This window comes from Punctularia strigosozonata (genome assembly GCF_000264995.1).
Source record: "Punctularia strigosozonata HHB-11173 SS5 unplaced genomic scaffold PUNSTscaffold_21, whole genome shotgun sequence".
NCBI classification, from domain to species: Eukaryota; Fungi; Basidiomycota; class Agaricomycetes; order Corticiales; family Punctulariaceae; genus Punctularia; species Punctularia strigosozonata.
The window spans coordinates 179,909-194,135 of record NW_006767453.1 but is presented as its reverse complement, the minus strand read 5'-3'; the positions used below and the strand labels follow the sequence as shown (position 1 = coordinate 194,135).

The following is a 14,227-nucleotide window of genomic DNA, read 5'->3' as shown; positions in this document are numbered from 1 at the left end:
AGAACGGTGCACGTGCACGTGCCTGCTGCTCGACCAAGCGCTGACGGCGGTCTCTGGGATCAATGAACCACCGGCTTGGAGGTACATAACGAGAGACGGACAAAGCGTTCATTAGGATCTGTGAGTGACCTATACGTCCTTACAGGTTTAGTGACCTATATTGAATCCTCACTTGCTATGACGACCAGTCGATCGCGAGGAACCTCGCGACGCAAGCAGGCTCACGTATGTTAATGCGCGAATAAGTATACGATGTCAACATGATTCTCATGACTCGGAATGCAGGCAACCTTCAAGGATATCCTTGGATTTCTGTGTCGCGCGTTTCCCGTCACCAACGAAGGGCATCTGCCAAACGGTTTCGTTGCTGTGCGCCGAAGCCTCACGCTGTCCCCGGTCCGAATTTCAGCTTGGTTGCCCGGCAGCTTTGATTATTCCCCTCGTTCATACCCAACTTGAATGTCTTCGCCTCTGCGGTCGTCTGTCCTTTCTTCCAATTCGCCTCTCTCCCCACCTCCGAGATCGGCATCGCGGAGTTCCTCACGGACGTCATTGCGATCGGGACGCCACAGCCCTTCGGTGTCTCTGGACGACCCTGGTAAGTCGCGTTTCGCCTGATCGTCACACGCGTTCCGCCATTCCCTACCTTCGATGCACCCTGTTTTCGTGTCTTGCTCGCCGGTCGCTCATTCCGAACTTGCTCTCAGTTGCCCTCCGCCAGCACCTTTCAACCTTAAAACATTCTATCCGCCAGCAACAAGCCCAACTGCACAAATACGAAACCGAGCTTCTACGCGGTCCACGACCACTCCCTCCTGAAATCATGTCCCCGTCCACCTCTCCTACCCTCGAGATCTCCTTCTCCCACAGCAGTAGCAGCAGCTCACCCCCATCTGCCTTCTCTCCCGCGTCACCCGCCACTAAGCTCTCTCGTCGCAATTCCTACGACGCGCTGCAAGAAATCGCAGGCCCTGAATCCAGTCTTCCATTACCCTTACCGCGCAACTCTGCGTCTTCCTCCAATCTCAGGCAAGACGGCGGCATCAGAGAAGGAATTCCGATGGACTTTGGCGTAGGATCCGCGACCCCCACGCATCACAAGCGCGTCTCAAGCCCGACACGAACACTGAGTCGTACGCGCTTCCGTCCCTGCACGTTCCTGCTCATGGCATGCTCATTACGTGTCCACTTCTCACACAGGAATACCGGTTTCATCGGTCGGTGAGTCCGCGCAGCGCGCATCTCGAAAAATTCACGTTTTTATGTAAAAGCATCCCCACAGGCAACGCGCGCGCGTTAGCCGACGAAGGCCAAGATTCGGGGCACCACGGCTCCTCTTCCCTGCACCCGCCCCCGTCGCCGTCCAATGGTACGAGCCCGTCCTCGAAGCGGCTCTCGCTCACGCCGGGCGGTACGACGAAGGTGCTCGCGGACCTGCAGACGGGCGTGATGAACGCGCGGAACGCGCTCGAGAACACCAAGGCGCAGCTCCGGCTGAGCCAGCGCACGGTCGCGACGCTCACGCGGCAGACGGAGGACATGAAGGAGGCGCGCGAGCGGCTCCGGCTCGAGAACGAGGGGCTCAATAACGTCGTCGCGCGCAAGGAGCGGCTGCTGCAGGAGGCGATCGCGCGCGCGCGTAAGGCGGAGGAGGAGCGGGACGTGCTCAAGGCGCAGCTGAAGACGGAGACGTCGACGGCGAAGAAGTCGTTGAGGGAGATGGAGAGCCAGTTATCGGAGGCGACGGCGCTGTCGCAGCGGAGGGACCGGGAGTATGTCACCTTGAGGGACAGCTTGGCGAGTATGAAGGAGAGCTGGAAGGCGGATACGAACGGGCTGAGGGAGGAGATGAAGAAGAGGGAGGAACGGTGGCGAAAAGAGGCGGAAAATATGGGGAAGAAGTACAGGGCGATGGTGGAGGAGTGTAAGAAGGCGGAGGCTGAGAAGATGACTGTGAAGCAGCTGATGGAGGAGCATACCGGGGTGCAGAAGGAGATCGAGCAGCATTTGAGGGAGGAAATTGAACGCTTGAAGGGCGATATGGAAAAGAGCGGGAAGGATGGCGAGGAAGCACTCAAAATCGCACAGTGCGTTCCGACTTCTTTCCAGACTTGGTCTTGGTGAGGGCGATGCTGATCACGCATATATGCAGATCTCTATCCATGGAACTCGCCCGTTTGAGGAGGTTGATGCAGGCCGCGGGCCGCGGCCCTTCATCACCAACGGATTCAAATACCCCAATACAGGAGCCTCCAGCAGGGACAGTATCAGCATGATCTACATACTATAATCGCACACAGGGCATTCGCGCATCGATCCTCCCTCCAATCCTCTCTCTCAAATCGACATCCCTCGCAAGTATACCCCGCTTTCTGTCGCAACCGCACGTCGCATCGTTCGTTATTATTTACACTTCATGTGTTCCAACCTTTTCCTCCAATGGCATGGCAGACTGTATGTGCACCGAGGTTCCCGGGTGCCTGCGCAACACATTGAGATCGCCTCCCGCGACTGGGCTGACAGCTAATCCGAATGTCTTGCTTATATGCTGTCCATGAAGCAACATCAAAATCACGTATATGAACGCAAAATATAAAAACGTTTTGATTCGTGCAAAGCGTGAAGAAATACATTTCCAGGGACGTGATGCTACAAGACAAGTCTGGGGTATTGCGCGTGCGATAACTTATAAAGTGCCGTTTTGATGACCGCAAGCTCAGACGATCGCATCAAGCGAGTTCCGCAAAGCCGACGGAGCTCTTGGAGAAGGAGAACGCGGTGTAGACGTTCTTCATGAAGCTGTCGCCGAGGAGCCAGACGTCGTCGCCGAGGCCGAGGTCCTGGCCGGCGAGCGCGCCGACGCACTTGCCCGAGCCGGTCTCGGTCTCACCCAGGCTGAGGCTAAGAATGGCGCGCAGGAGAGTCAGCAACGATGGGATATGCAGTCAGCGCGAACGGGTTTCGGGGGGAGGGCTCACTTTTCCGAGGAGATCTCCCAGTCTTTGCCGCCCCAGTTGAAGGAGATGGTCGGGGGCGAGTCGCAGGGGTAGGAGTAGTATCCCTCCGAGGAGTCGTACACGGCGGAGCCGGAGACGGCGGCGTACACGGCCTTGACGGCCGAGGGCGGGCCGTACATGATGGTCGTGCCCGAGTCGATGATGGTGTCAAAGTCGCTCTCGACCGTCTTCGAGCCGACCTTGACGCTCGCGCCGGTCGCCTGCCAGAAACCGGTGGAGGTGTCGATGGAGTGGTACTCGATCGAGCCCGAGTAGAGCGAGCTGTCGGTGCCGCCGAGGTAGAGCTCCGAGCCGGACGAGGCGAGCTTCATGCCGAAGACGTTGGACGAGACGGCGCCGGCCGAGTCCGCGGTGTTGAAGAACGGGTTCTTGCCGAGGTTGGAGATCAGGGGCCAGGCCATGCCGAGCAGACTAGTCGCGGAGGATGTTAGACTGGTAACGCGATTGCTGGATTCAGCGGCGCTTACCCGTCGATGGGGTCATCCTTGAAGCTGGAAGAGAGGGTGGTGACCGGGGAGAAGTACTGGCCCGTCACGCTGACACCACCGACGGTGACGTCCTCGGTGTAGACGGGGCCGGAAACGGTCGAGCCATCGCCATACTCGATTTCGAAGGTACCACTCTTCTTCGAGCCCGTGGACGACTTGGACGCGGTGTACTTGCTCTTGGACGAGCAAGTCGAGCTAGAGCAGGACGACGAGGGGACCCAAAGGTCAGACGAGCCGGCTAGGAGATTGACAGTTGAGCACATATTGTAACATACAAGAAGAACGAAACCTACTGTCGAAGTCGATGAGGAACTTCTGAGCGGGGGAGCCGATAGAGATCGTGCCAGCCCACTCCTCATCGGAGTCCTCGTCGGTGAGGCTCTCCTTCTGGCGCTTCTCGACGGTAGGGACCTCCTTGAGCTCCTTGATGGAGGCACCCTGAAAGAAAAAGAGTGTTCAGTTAGCCTCAGTCCGGAAGTTATTTGAGTATGATTGATTACCTTGGGCAGGCTACCAGTGTTGCGTTGCAGGTTGATCAGGTTCTGACGGTGCTTGTTGAGAGTCCGCGCAGAGGCAGCGACGGCCTTCGCGTGGTCGAAGGTGCCGTCGGCCTTGGTGAGGGCGCTGCGCTTAGGCAAAGCAACGCGGACGCCGGTGTCGCGCTCGACGGGCGAGGCGGAGGCAGCGAACGCCAAAGCGAGGGTGAACAGGGTGGCTTTGCAGAACATGGCGAAAGCGGAGGGTGATCAACTGGCTGAGGCCTTGGAGAACTGAGCTAGCTGCAGAGAGGACTGGGATCCTGTCGGTCCCTCGTCGCGAACGCCTGGCTTTTGTACCGCGCATGGTGAACGCGCTTTCGCACACGAGGAGTGTCCTAAACTCCGGCGCACAGGCGCCCCGCTGTACGTTCAGGCAATCCGCGACCGTCGTTCATACTCGAGAACCGTGGACCATGCTTCACTCGCCCGGTCTATTTTCGTCGCCGTTTCCGAGCAATGGAGCTCCCGAATTAGAACCGACGTTCAGGCCATAGATGGCATCGCTGTTCGCCCCTCGAAGCCTGCACAGGCGGTGGCGCACATTGCCCGAGGCGTGGACGCCTCATCTGGCGCGTTCGCGACGAACAGCCGGCGCGCGGTCGTCCACGCATCAGCAGCTTCTATCATCGCCCGAGCGCAACGCGCACATGCCGCACCTGCCAGAAGAACGCGTCGGGAAGGCGCTGCTCCGGGGATTTACAAGAGGGAACAGCAAACGCGGGGTAAAAGAAGAGCGGGATGCTAAAGCTAGTATTCCGGTACAGCCAACTTGCGGCAGGAAGCCTGGGTGACCATATGGATGCTCCATAACGCAGGAAAGATATAGCTGCGCCACACCCTGATACCTCCATTCAGCGGACCACGTACGGGTGGTTGCCTTGTGCTCGTATCGTGTAGACAAAGTCCTCGGGTATCATGGGTAGCGGAAGAGCTGGCGACGAGACTCCGGAGCCTGCATGTGCCCGGCCGCGAAGAGTCACCGCCACGCTCGTGACCCAAAAGACCTCACGTGAAGTCACGCAGGTGAGTCACATATATGACGTCATTTTTCCCACCTGTACTACTTCTCCAGCATCCAAGCAAACCGACTCCACTGCTCCGTGATGTCTATGCAAAACGCGATTGTACTCTACACCGACAAATAAAAGTGTACATGTGGCAACACTGCGCCTGGACGAGGCGCCATGATACCCTCGGAGGCAGGCGCAACCCGGCTACCCCCGGAAGCGCTCGCGAGTCGGCCCCTCTCGGGTTCATAGGCAGGAGGCTGGCACGATCTCTAAGGGGCGCCGGGGACTCTAGACAAACAAATCCAGCAATGCATCTGTCCACGGGTGCTGTTCCCCTGTTGTCGTCTATTGCCGGATCTCGGAGTGCTGGACATGACGGCGATTTTGCGAGGGTCAGGCAGGATCACCTACCGCCGCATTCAGCCGCATTCTCGATCCAGCCTCGACGCGCCCTGTTCAGCCTCGGAGCCCGCCACATGTGTTTATCCCCGCATCCTGGGCCACCCTGCGCGCTATTCGCCTCCACTCTATGTGGGGAACCGGGTCGACCTTTAGATGTACTCCTGGGCGGTCCTGCCGCGTGTGCGCTCGGCAAGCTTCGGGAGTCATACCCACTGCACTCACCTCGGAGTGACTCTGCGCTACCGTGTTATAAAATAAGTCTTCCGGGTTACCGCCCTCCTCATCCAATCCACCGTTCAACGTCATACAAATCAAAACTCGCAGCTCGAGGTGTGTATCAACGTGATGCCGACCTGCATCATCTGCCTTGACATCCTCAAATCACCGGTGGCGTTACCTTGTGGTGAGTAGCCGAAACCGTCGCATGACGCGGTCGGCCATAGTGTAGTTGCAGACGATCCTAATAATATGACTTGTCCAGGGCATGTCTTTTGCCAGCAGTGCCTTCAACGGGTCGTCATGGCCATCGCGCCGTTCATGACCCAACACCAATGTCCGACCTGCAGAGCGCCATATTGCATCGGTGAGTATTATTTCCTCACAGATACCCAGAAACCCGGTCGGCGTCGCTAAACACTTCAACAGCAGGCGTGGACCCCTCGATCGTGCCGGAAGAACTCCGCGCACACATCCTCCCCGCCGTCCGGAAAGTCTACCTCGACCTCTCGCCCAATCCGCACGAACAGGCGTCAGCAAAGAAATCGCCTTCCCTCGGCGGAACCGAGAAACATTCGGATCAGCAGGTGCCTGAGTCCCTCCCTCCGCACCTGAAGGAAGCTCGGCTGCGCCTGATGTGCGATGCCTGGCGCGGACGCGCGCAGATGCACGCCGCGGCGACGCTCGGGCTCGTCGGCCTCGCGCGCCTTGCGCGGGACCACGCGCTGAAGATGCAGGCCGAGCGCAACCAGCTCCAGAAGCGCTACCTCGAGCTCAAGCGGCAGTGCGAGATTATGTGCGTGCCTCTGCGTCGGGGCGAGGGAGGGCCTCTGTGCTGACCCGCTATTCGGCTCATAGGAAATCTGACAATGGCTCTGAGAGCAGCTCCAAGACGCTCACGAGCGACGGCTCCGAGCCCACCCTTTCCTCCTCCGCATCCGACCATACGGACGCCTCGAGCCCCGCCGCGAGCCCGAGCCCACCCATCGGCGTACCATCCACGAGCGACACGCTCGCCGCGCTCGCCACCTTCGTCTCTCCGCCGTCCCCCATCATCCCTCCGGCGTCTCCCGCCCCGCGCGTCTGCAGCCTCCCGCACACGCCTTCTGCAGGGACGTGCCGCCTCCCCTCCGTCCTCAAGCGCACTTCCTCCCAGTCCGCCGACGAATCCGATACAGGGTCTGACTCGTCCGAGGCTGTCACCCCGCCGCCGTTCAAACGGTGCAAGCTCGGCCCGTCGCTATCGCGTTTGCCCGAGTCGATCTTGCGGCGGCATCCGAGCGAGCGCAAGCTCGAGGCGATGGCCGCGGTCGCGACCTACCTGCGGAACGAAGAGCGGGAGTCGTCGCCGGTCTCTGCCGATTGACAGTACACTATCATCACCACCGCGACTACCACATATAGAACGATATCTGACTGTAAACTATTCTTGCTCGTCCCCGTTTCGTCAAGTGTAAATGTAGGACATGCTTCATGTGTACGGAATACCTCCTCATATTCACGCGGCTCACCCATGTATTCGTACGGCACCCCTCAATCATCCATTTTATAAATATGATAATCTTGTATACACGATGTGATACGGGAAATGACACGAAAGCGGACGAAAACGGGATGACTTCCTGAGGACGAATAACACGAAAGGCACGGCTGAGCACACACAGGAACAGGCGCGGTTCCGAGTTTATACCGATTTCACCATAAGATGCAATCAGACCGCGGAACCCCCCACGATCACAACCAGATCAAATCAAATCGCGTCGCGCCTCGAACGGTCCTTGAAACCGTGTCCGAGCGAGATATCCCGAAGGCGCAGCCTGCCCCCCCTCACGCCAGCTCGGCGAAGCCAACGGAGCTGTCCGTGAAGGAGAACGCGGTATAGACGTTCCTCATGAACGCATCCCCAAGGAGCCAGACGTTATCGCCGAAGCCGATGTCCTGGCCCAAGAGAGCCCCGACGCACTGACCCGAGCCTTCCTCGGTCTCGCCCGCGTTGAAGCTACGAATGACCCATGAGCGTTCTGTCAGGTGGTTGCTTGCGAGGGAAGAACTCGCCTGTCTGCGGAGAGGGTCCATTGCTTGCCGCCCCACGAGAACGAGACCGTAGGCGAGGAGTCGCACGGGAACGCGTACGCCCCTTCCTCTTCGTCCACGACGGAAGAACCCGAGATGGACCCGTACACTTCCTTCACGGCCGAGGGCGGGCCGTACATGAGGGTGGTCCCACTGTCGATGATGCTATGCGGCACGCATATAAGCTCGTGTGCATTCACGCGGCTATCCAAAGGCTTACGTGTCAAAGTTTTGCACCACGGTCTTGGATCCCACCGACACGCTCGCCCCTTGCGCCTGCCAGAAACCGCTGGAGGTGTCAATGGCGTGGTATTCGATCGAACCCGTGTAGAGCACGCTGTTCGTCCCGCCGAGGAAGAGCTCCGAGTTGTTGGACGCGAGCTTCATGCCGAAGACCTCGGCGGGGATCGCGCCTGCTTTGAACGCGCTGTTCACGACGGGGTTGTGGCCGAGTTGCGAGATGGCTGGCCAGGCCATACCCATGATCCTGAAACATACGAAGGTTCAATCGGTGTCAATACGTCTAAACCGTCGAAGGTATTCACCCATCGGACGGATCACCGGAAACGGTGCTTGTGTCTTTGGTGACAGGGGAGAAGTATTGGTCGGTGACGTTGACCCCACCGACGACGACAGTGTCAGTGTAGACGGGCCCGGAAACCGTAGAGCCATCGCCGTATTCGATCGTGAATGTGCCGTCCTTCTTGGAGGACGTGGAGGACTGGTGCGCGGTATATTTGTTCTTGGATGTGCAGGTCGAGCTTGAACAAGTGGAGAATGGGACCCAGAGGTCAGAGGATCCCGCTGTCGTGCAGCATCAGACCCTGATATCATGAGCGTAGATCCGAAGACTGCAGCACGTACTGTCAAAATCTACCACGAAAGGTTGACCCGGAGTGCCGATGGTGATGTCGCCAGTCCATTCTGCGTCGCCTACGTCTGTGAGCGTTTCGCTTTGGCGCTTCTTGCCGGAAGGCGGGGGAACCGTGACCAATTCCTTGACGTGCGCTCCCTGAAGAGGTAATCGGCATCAGTTCGTTGGGGGTGATGCTGACATGACGACGCGCGCATACCTTGGGCAGCCTTCCTACGTTATGCAGGAGGTTGAGCAAGTTCTGCCTATGCTTATTGATGGCGTTGGCCGTGGCTGCCTTCAGCTTGGACTGATCGACTACGCCGTTGACGGTGGTGATACCACTGCGTCGCGACATGGGGATGCGGACGCCGTGGTTATCATGCACCACAGGGGAGGCGGATCCAACCAGTACGAGAGCGAGAGCGAGGAGAGTGACTTTGCAGAACATGCTGGACGTGGAAGAGGAACTTTGCAGTTGCCGTAGCTGCTGAGGCAGGCGTGAACACCTGATGAGGGACATTTGGTGAGGATGGCGCTCCTTTATACTTCAAGTTGGCACGCTAGCTGTCCCAACAAGATGCATTTGGACCCTCTACCGAGATCTCGTTGCCGACGATTGCAACAGGTCGTAACCAGACCCGTGCCATGGACATTAACTTCGAAGGAATCAGAATGGTCCCGCCGGATGTGAGGTCAAGGCGTGTTTTGGAATCTTCCAGCCGTAGATGATCTGGGACATCCGGCTCTGCAAGGATCTTTAACCGGTTGTATAGATAGAACTGTATCATCGTCAACCGAGCTAGTAAATGCAATGGATAGAAAATAACCGTACTGGGCGGTGCTGGGAGTGATCTGCGAGCAGATCAAACTGATATGGAATGCGATTTCGCCAGCGTCTTGAGCAGAGACCGGCCAATGATGAGGCGCTAAAGATCAGAGGCACGGGGCATCAGAGGCAGAGGCTCCGGCGCTGAGGCACCGAGAATACAAGACGAAGAGGCATGCGATCGGGTGCATTGCCCACAAGGCTTCAGACTTATCTGTCTGAGCGTCGGTTTGAGCTCGACGAGATTACGGCGGGTTAGCACTGACATATTGACTTCACCTCGGTTCTCGGACATAAATATCCACGTCCCATGCAAGATTCAAGCGCCCTCGGAGATGCCATCCAAGCCGAAAACGTACTTCTGATACTGTCCGGCCACCAGACGTTGTCGTTGGCGCGTATACAAAGTTCGACGAATCTTTCAAGCATTGTGGCACCCGCTTCCCTTGCCAAGCTTAATCCTTGGGTAACGATATGTCGAAGAGCTCCATCGCATAGAACACTAGCAGAGACATTCAAAGGTCATTCCGTTCATGCCACTCGCCGGTTGCAAGGATGATGGTTTGTCTGCGTGTGAGGGGTGAAACCGTGGAACTGTGACCGTGGCATGAGTTACGGGGAGCCTGCCGACCAGCTGCAATGACGGGGTCGGCCACGTTGCTGACGAACGCTGTGACTCTGAGCCTGAGCAGCTCTAGCACCATTTCGAACCTTCTCGCCTCTCCTCTTGCAACTGCAATCATCCATCGCCTCTCACTACAAGCTAGCGTCGGGCAACGGCCTGCGTCGACACTGCAAGATCCTCTTATCCTCGAGCTGAACGCCGGCAAATCTCCACGATGGAAATCAAGCGGGACTTAACAAACCAACGCCCGAGGAATGCCAAGGCCGAAGCTTTTCGTAGTCGTCGCGGAGCAATATGAATATATCAACGCCAGCAATCGAGGTGATCAGAGGTTCGCCAATGACTACAACTCATGAGACCAGCAAGGGCTTGCACCGTGTACCCGATGGCTTGCCTGATCGCAGGGCGTCCGTTGGCGTTGATTACCGCTGCTCTAGGCCGGGCTAATCAGGGTCCTTCGCAGAGTATGCTGCCGGAATTGCGGGACGCGGTCGGTGGCTTTCCCGTGCCTATGCAGGCCGAGCTCATTGTCAGCTAAAGCAATTGAGAGCTGCGTGTTAGACGAATCCGTGCGTCCGTGTTTCCTCCTGGAAGAGGGACAGGTGAGTGAAGATATGTTCAGGAATCAGAACAGCGGGGTACTTACGGAATTCTTGAGGACACGCACATGATCCCGCAATGAACCACATTCGTCCAGGCGGTGTTGTTCTCTCATGCCGACGCGAGGCTGTGTATTATATATAGTCTCCCGCCGTACCCAACCGAACGAATCCAACGGGAAAGGCGCTAGCACAGTCTACAACTTGATCCCCCACCTCACGGTGTTCCTCCCCCGCAAAAGCTGGTCGCCGCGACATGTCCGTATGGATGCTCCGGTGGTCATCAGCAGCTTCAATTGACCGTCCTTCGGCTCAATGTGTCTGTTCATGGGAACCAGGACTGGCGCTCTCCAGTAAATGCGGCAAAGGAGGTTAATCGTGCCCAAGCGCAACGCGCGTGAGGTTGCCGCACCTGCCAGATCCAGGACTCGAAAACGTCGGCCCCGGACGGTCGGCGTGGCCGGCCGGGTTCGCGCTTTGGCGTTGGCGTTGTGGCCACTACAAAATTCGTCTGACTCATGCAACCCTCAACCCCTTCGCTCTCCTTCTTGTCCCTGGTCGCAATGTGCGCGCACACTCAGTCCCATATGTCTGGAGGACTGTACGAGCCGGTGGTGACCACACCGAACGAAGAATTGGAGTGCATCGTGCGATTTCTTGCAGCGCGCAATCCCGTCGGTGCGGAACCCGCCAGGGTGATGGCGGTACCCCTTGGCCAGGACGGCGGGACCGTCCCTGGCTCTGGGAATCAGTTCTTCGCGTATGTCCTTTGAGTGAGATTAGACGCTGGTCCGAGTAGTTCACGAAAGCTATCCAGAGGTACTTGGCTTCAGACTGGAGCGGAAATGAGAGACTCCGTCTTCACGCACAGGTCGGCTTTTCTACCGGCATTTCACGAGAAACATGTCGAACCTGATCGCAGCAATAGGTTATTGGATACTATACAAGACAAGGAGTACGACCCGGCTTCGACGGCGTCAAGTCCACACAGCTTTGCACAGGTCAACAACAGCTCGTTGCACCCGGGCTATGCGACCGCGCAGAACGGCATCGCTCTTTGGCCTGGCAACGTAGGGGCGCGCCTAAACGAACCCGAAACTGCAGAGGGTTCCTCCGGCGACTCGGAGGATTTCTCGTCTTTCACTACTTTCTATGACCCGCTGCAAATCCCTCGTTCTCGCTCGTCGCGGTATGCCTCCCAGTATGCTCTAGACTCTCGTTGCATGCGGTTTACGGCGCGTCGTAGATCTGCGTTGGTCGCACACGCGGCAAATTCCGGTCCCAACAACGATCCAGTAGGCGGCGAAGGACCGGATCAGTACATGTTCGTGCCTGTTGTTGTTGTCATCGTGTCCCTACTGACGCTCCTCCTTCCAGAGATCCACAACTCCTCGGACCAGGTCGCAACGATGCAATCGTTTCTTCATCTCAACTTATGACCATCAACGGCCCGGGCCCCCCTCTTGCGGCTGCCTATGTTGAAGCGGAGCTCGACGCGTACGTCGGCGTACCTGATCATTTTGATGTAGCAGTTCTTGACATCAATCATAGGACTTTGGGTCCTCCCGGTTCTTCCTCGTTTGGCATCGCCGCAATGATTGAAAATGGCGGGGGCTCTCCGAGCGATCCCGCCGGCGTACGGGGTGGACCGAACCAAGTCATTGTCGCGTCCTTCAAAAAGCTTTGTTTGCGCCGGTAAGCTAGTGTTACCCATTCACTTGCTGTATCCTCACGATATTTCTGGGTGCCAGTGCTGCAGCTTCCTACCCCAATCCGTTCCAGCGCGCCGACAAGAAACACATCTGCCCCGTTTGCGCGGAGAAGGGGGTGGAGCGTGCGTACTCAAGAAAGAAAGAGTATTATCGGCACTACCGGGACCACCACACCGGGAGCTCGCGCCTCCATTGCCCCGTGGCCGGCTGCAAGAAGACGTTCTTACCTGGCCGTCTTTACCTACGGGCCAAGCATGGTAAGCCACGTTGCTCGACGGAAATGGGGTGTCCGACCTTACTAATCGTGTTGCAGTGAACGATGTCCACGGGGACGCCCTTTCCGTTCTCTCATCGGAGACCGACTGCACAGTATTCTCCTTTCTTTCCTCCCAGATGGACGGATGAACGCATCGGGCTATCGTCGTTGTCATCTGCATCTCAATGGACTCTCGTCAGCCTTTCCGTCCCCCACGACATTCATCTCCCCCATCGTCGGCGCATTTAACGCCCATCAGTGTTGTAGTCTTGCTTTACGTCGATGCTTTCCAACTGCTTCTCGAGCTCTCACTCCTTGCTGTCTGAATGGGTCGTCCTCACTACCCGTTCCTGTTACGGACAAGGTACCCTAAATGTATATTAGCGCTGGCTCCTGTTATGTGTTGGCGCTTCGTCGACATAGGCTTGATACTAGCGTATATCAAACAATCCTTTGCTATCGAATTGTACTACCTACAAACTTCTTGATCGTACCACGCCCGTGTATGCTTAGTAGTGTCCGAAATAGATGAAGCGAGAAACTTGAGCTGGGTCCCGCGCGGTGGTGGGCCAAAATTGGAGCAAAATCAACGAGAACGATGTCCGAGGCGGAAATGAGATTCGAGTATTGCGAGAAGGCTTGCCACCGATTCTGTTGACGGATTAGATGCAGCGTGAGGAGTGGACCTCGTTGAGCCCGCCCTAAATCATAGTTCAATGTGTATAGCCCACAAACCATCCACGCTGCGCTCGAGTACTATATGATATCGTCTCTTCGGCCGGATGGTCGAATCGGCCAGTCACACACACGTCACACCTCCACGCTCAAAGATTTCGTACTCCGCTCGAGGTGGCCGATTCGTCGTCGCGCCGTCGTACCAAGCTGAAACTTGCGGTCGATTACGAAGATGTACGCTACAGTAATGAATAGTATGTGCAGGTAACAATAAAGAAAGAGATTCACAATATGATATGAGCATGTACTGTAGTGATTAAGATTCGAACCTCGCAACAAGTACGTTTGGATTCGACGACCCCGGGCAATCAGAGAAGGCTCTGTTCGATGTTGTCTCGAGAGGTGTTGGATATGGGGTGGATTTGGGGCGGGCTCCATGGGCGGAGCATCTGGAGAGCTTGAATAGGCCTGTGAAGCGAGGGTTCGAAGCAAGATCTTGGTGTGTCTCGAGATGTTCACGAATCCTTGGGATGATTGCCCAGACAGGGCCCTTGTCGTTGATGTGCAGTGCCTGCACCAGCCCGACGACGTCCTCTCTGGTTCTGTAGGCACTCAGTGGCTGGTCGAAAACTGTAACGGAGTACTCCGTAGCTTAGCCGTAGAGTAAACTTAGAATGGTCGCGGCTCCGCCGCGACTGAGAAATCACAATGTTGACGCGCCCGTTGGGCGCCATATGGTCAAACCTTGCGTGCTTACCTCTACTCCCCGGGCGCCTGATATCTGAGATATGATTATCTCTGATATCTATGGCGTCTCGACTATAAAGACTCGATTGCACGCCTGTATCTACATTCATTCTTGCTATACTACCGGATCCTGCTCTGTTGCCTGCGAGGCGCGTCGTGACACCGCCACCGCCCGCCTCGCCCCCC

General features: G+C 57.1%; 5 protein-coding genes across 5 annotated transcripts; 3 read left to right on the top strand and 2 right to left on the bottom strand.

The window, feature by feature from the left end:
• Nucleotides 1-39: 39 nt before the first annotated feature.
• On the top strand, nt 40-2,459 carry PUNSTDRAFT_109006 (uncharacterized protein). Its single transcript, XM_007388853.1, has 7 exons — nt 40-120; nt 189-225; nt 286-598; nt 708-1,133; nt 1,201-1,221; nt 1,283-2,087; nt 2,153-2,459. The coding sequence occupies exons 3-7, from the start codon at nt 460-462 to the stop codon at nt 2,274-2,276; spliced, it is 1,515 nt and encodes a 504-aa protein (XP_007388915.1). The 5' UTR covers nt 40-120; nt 189-225; nt 286-459; the 3' UTR covers nt 2,277-2,459.
• Nucleotides 2,460-2,600: 141 nt separating this feature from the next.
• On the bottom strand, nt 2,601-4,960 carry PUNSTDRAFT_55941 (aspartic protease). The gene is made up of 5 exons (XM_007388852.1): nt 4,006-4,960; nt 3,799-3,943; nt 3,485-3,743; nt 2,979-3,428; nt 2,601-2,901 (listed from the first exon to the last, which is right to left on the bottom strand). The coding sequence occupies exons 1-5, from the start codon at nt 4,231-4,233 to the stop codon at nt 2,730-2,732; spliced, it is 1,254 nt and encodes a 417-aa protein (XP_007388914.1). The 5' UTR covers nt 4,234-4,960; the 3' UTR covers nt 2,601-2,729.
• An 841-nt stretch (nt 4,961-5,801) lies between these two features.
• Nucleotides 5,802-6,511, top strand: PUNSTDRAFT_77334 (uncharacterized protein; the record flags this gene model as incomplete). Its single annotated transcript, XM_007388851.1, has 3 exons — nt 5,802-5,859; nt 5,938-6,039; nt 6,102-6,511. The coding sequence occupies 3 exons, from the start codon at nt 5,802-5,804 to the stop codon at nt 6,509-6,511; spliced, it is 570 nt and encodes a 189-aa protein (XP_007388913.1).
• Nucleotides 6,512-7,499: 988 nt separating this feature from the next.
• PUNSTDRAFT_139159 (acid protease) lies at nt 7,500-9,049 on the bottom strand (the record flags this gene model as incomplete). The annotated part of the gene is made up of 6 exons (XM_007388850.1): nt 7,500-7,731; nt 7,794-7,910; nt 7,966-8,232; nt 8,291-8,549; nt 8,610-8,757; nt 8,819-9,049. 6 exons carry the CDS (start codon nt 9,047-9,049, stop codon nt 7,500-7,502), a joined length of 1,254 nt encoding a protein of 417 aa, XP_007388912.1.
• Nucleotides 9,050-10,179: 1,130 nt separating this feature from the next.
• Nucleotides 10,180-13,089, top strand: PUNSTDRAFT_146831 (uncharacterized protein). Its single transcript, XM_007388849.1, has 8 exons — nt 10,180-10,654; nt 10,711-11,411; nt 11,469-11,840; nt 11,898-11,975; nt 12,029-12,148; nt 12,203-12,346; nt 12,403-12,620; nt 12,677-13,089. The coding sequence occupies exons 2-8, from the start codon at nt 11,170-11,172 to the stop codon at nt 12,766-12,768; spliced, it is 1,266 nt and encodes a 421-aa protein (XP_007388911.1). The 5' UTR covers nt 10,180-10,654; nt 10,711-11,169; the 3' UTR covers nt 12,769-13,089.
• The last annotated feature ends 1,138 nt before the right edge of the window (nt 13,090-14,227 follow it).

Bases quoted from the DNA above. Each gene is read 5' to 3' on its own strand.
- PUNSTDRAFT_55941 (XM_007388852.1), bottom strand. From the start codon at position 4,233: ATGTTCTGCAAAGCCACCCTGTTCACCCTCGCTTTGGCGTTCGCTGCC. The intron at 3,944-4,005 runs GTAATCAATCAT...TTTTTCTTTCAG, and splicing joins ACACTGGTAGCCTGCCCAAG to GGTGCCTCCATCAAGGAGCT. The intron at 3,429-3,484 runs GTAAGCGCCGCT...CTCCGCGACTAG, and splicing joins AAGGATGACCCCATCGACGG to TCTGCTCGGCATGGCCTGGC.
- PUNSTDRAFT_146831 (XM_007388849.1), top strand. From the start codon at position 11,170: ATGCAACCCTCAACCCCTTCGCTCTCCTTCTTGTCCCTGGTCGCAATG. The intron at 11,841-11,897 runs GTATGCCTCCCA...GGCGCGTCGTAG, and splicing joins CCTCGTTCTCGCTCGTCGCG to ATCTGCGTTGGTCGCACACG. The intron at 12,149-12,202 runs GTACGTCGGCGT...CATCAATCATAG, and splicing joins GTTGAAGCGGAGCTCGACGC to GACTTTGGGTCCTCCCGGTT.
- PUNSTDRAFT_109006 (XM_007388853.1), top strand. From the start codon at position 460: ATGTCTTCGCCTCTGCGGTCGTCTGTCCTTTCTTCCAATTCGCCTCTC. The intron at 1,222-1,282 runs GTGAGTCCGCGC...GCATCCCCACAG, and splicing joins AATACCGGTTTCATCGGTCG to GCAACGCGCGCGCGTTAGCC. The intron at 2,088-2,152 runs GTGCGTTCCGAC...GCATATATGCAG, and splicing joins GAAGCACTCAAAATCGCACA to ATCTCTATCCATGGAACTCG.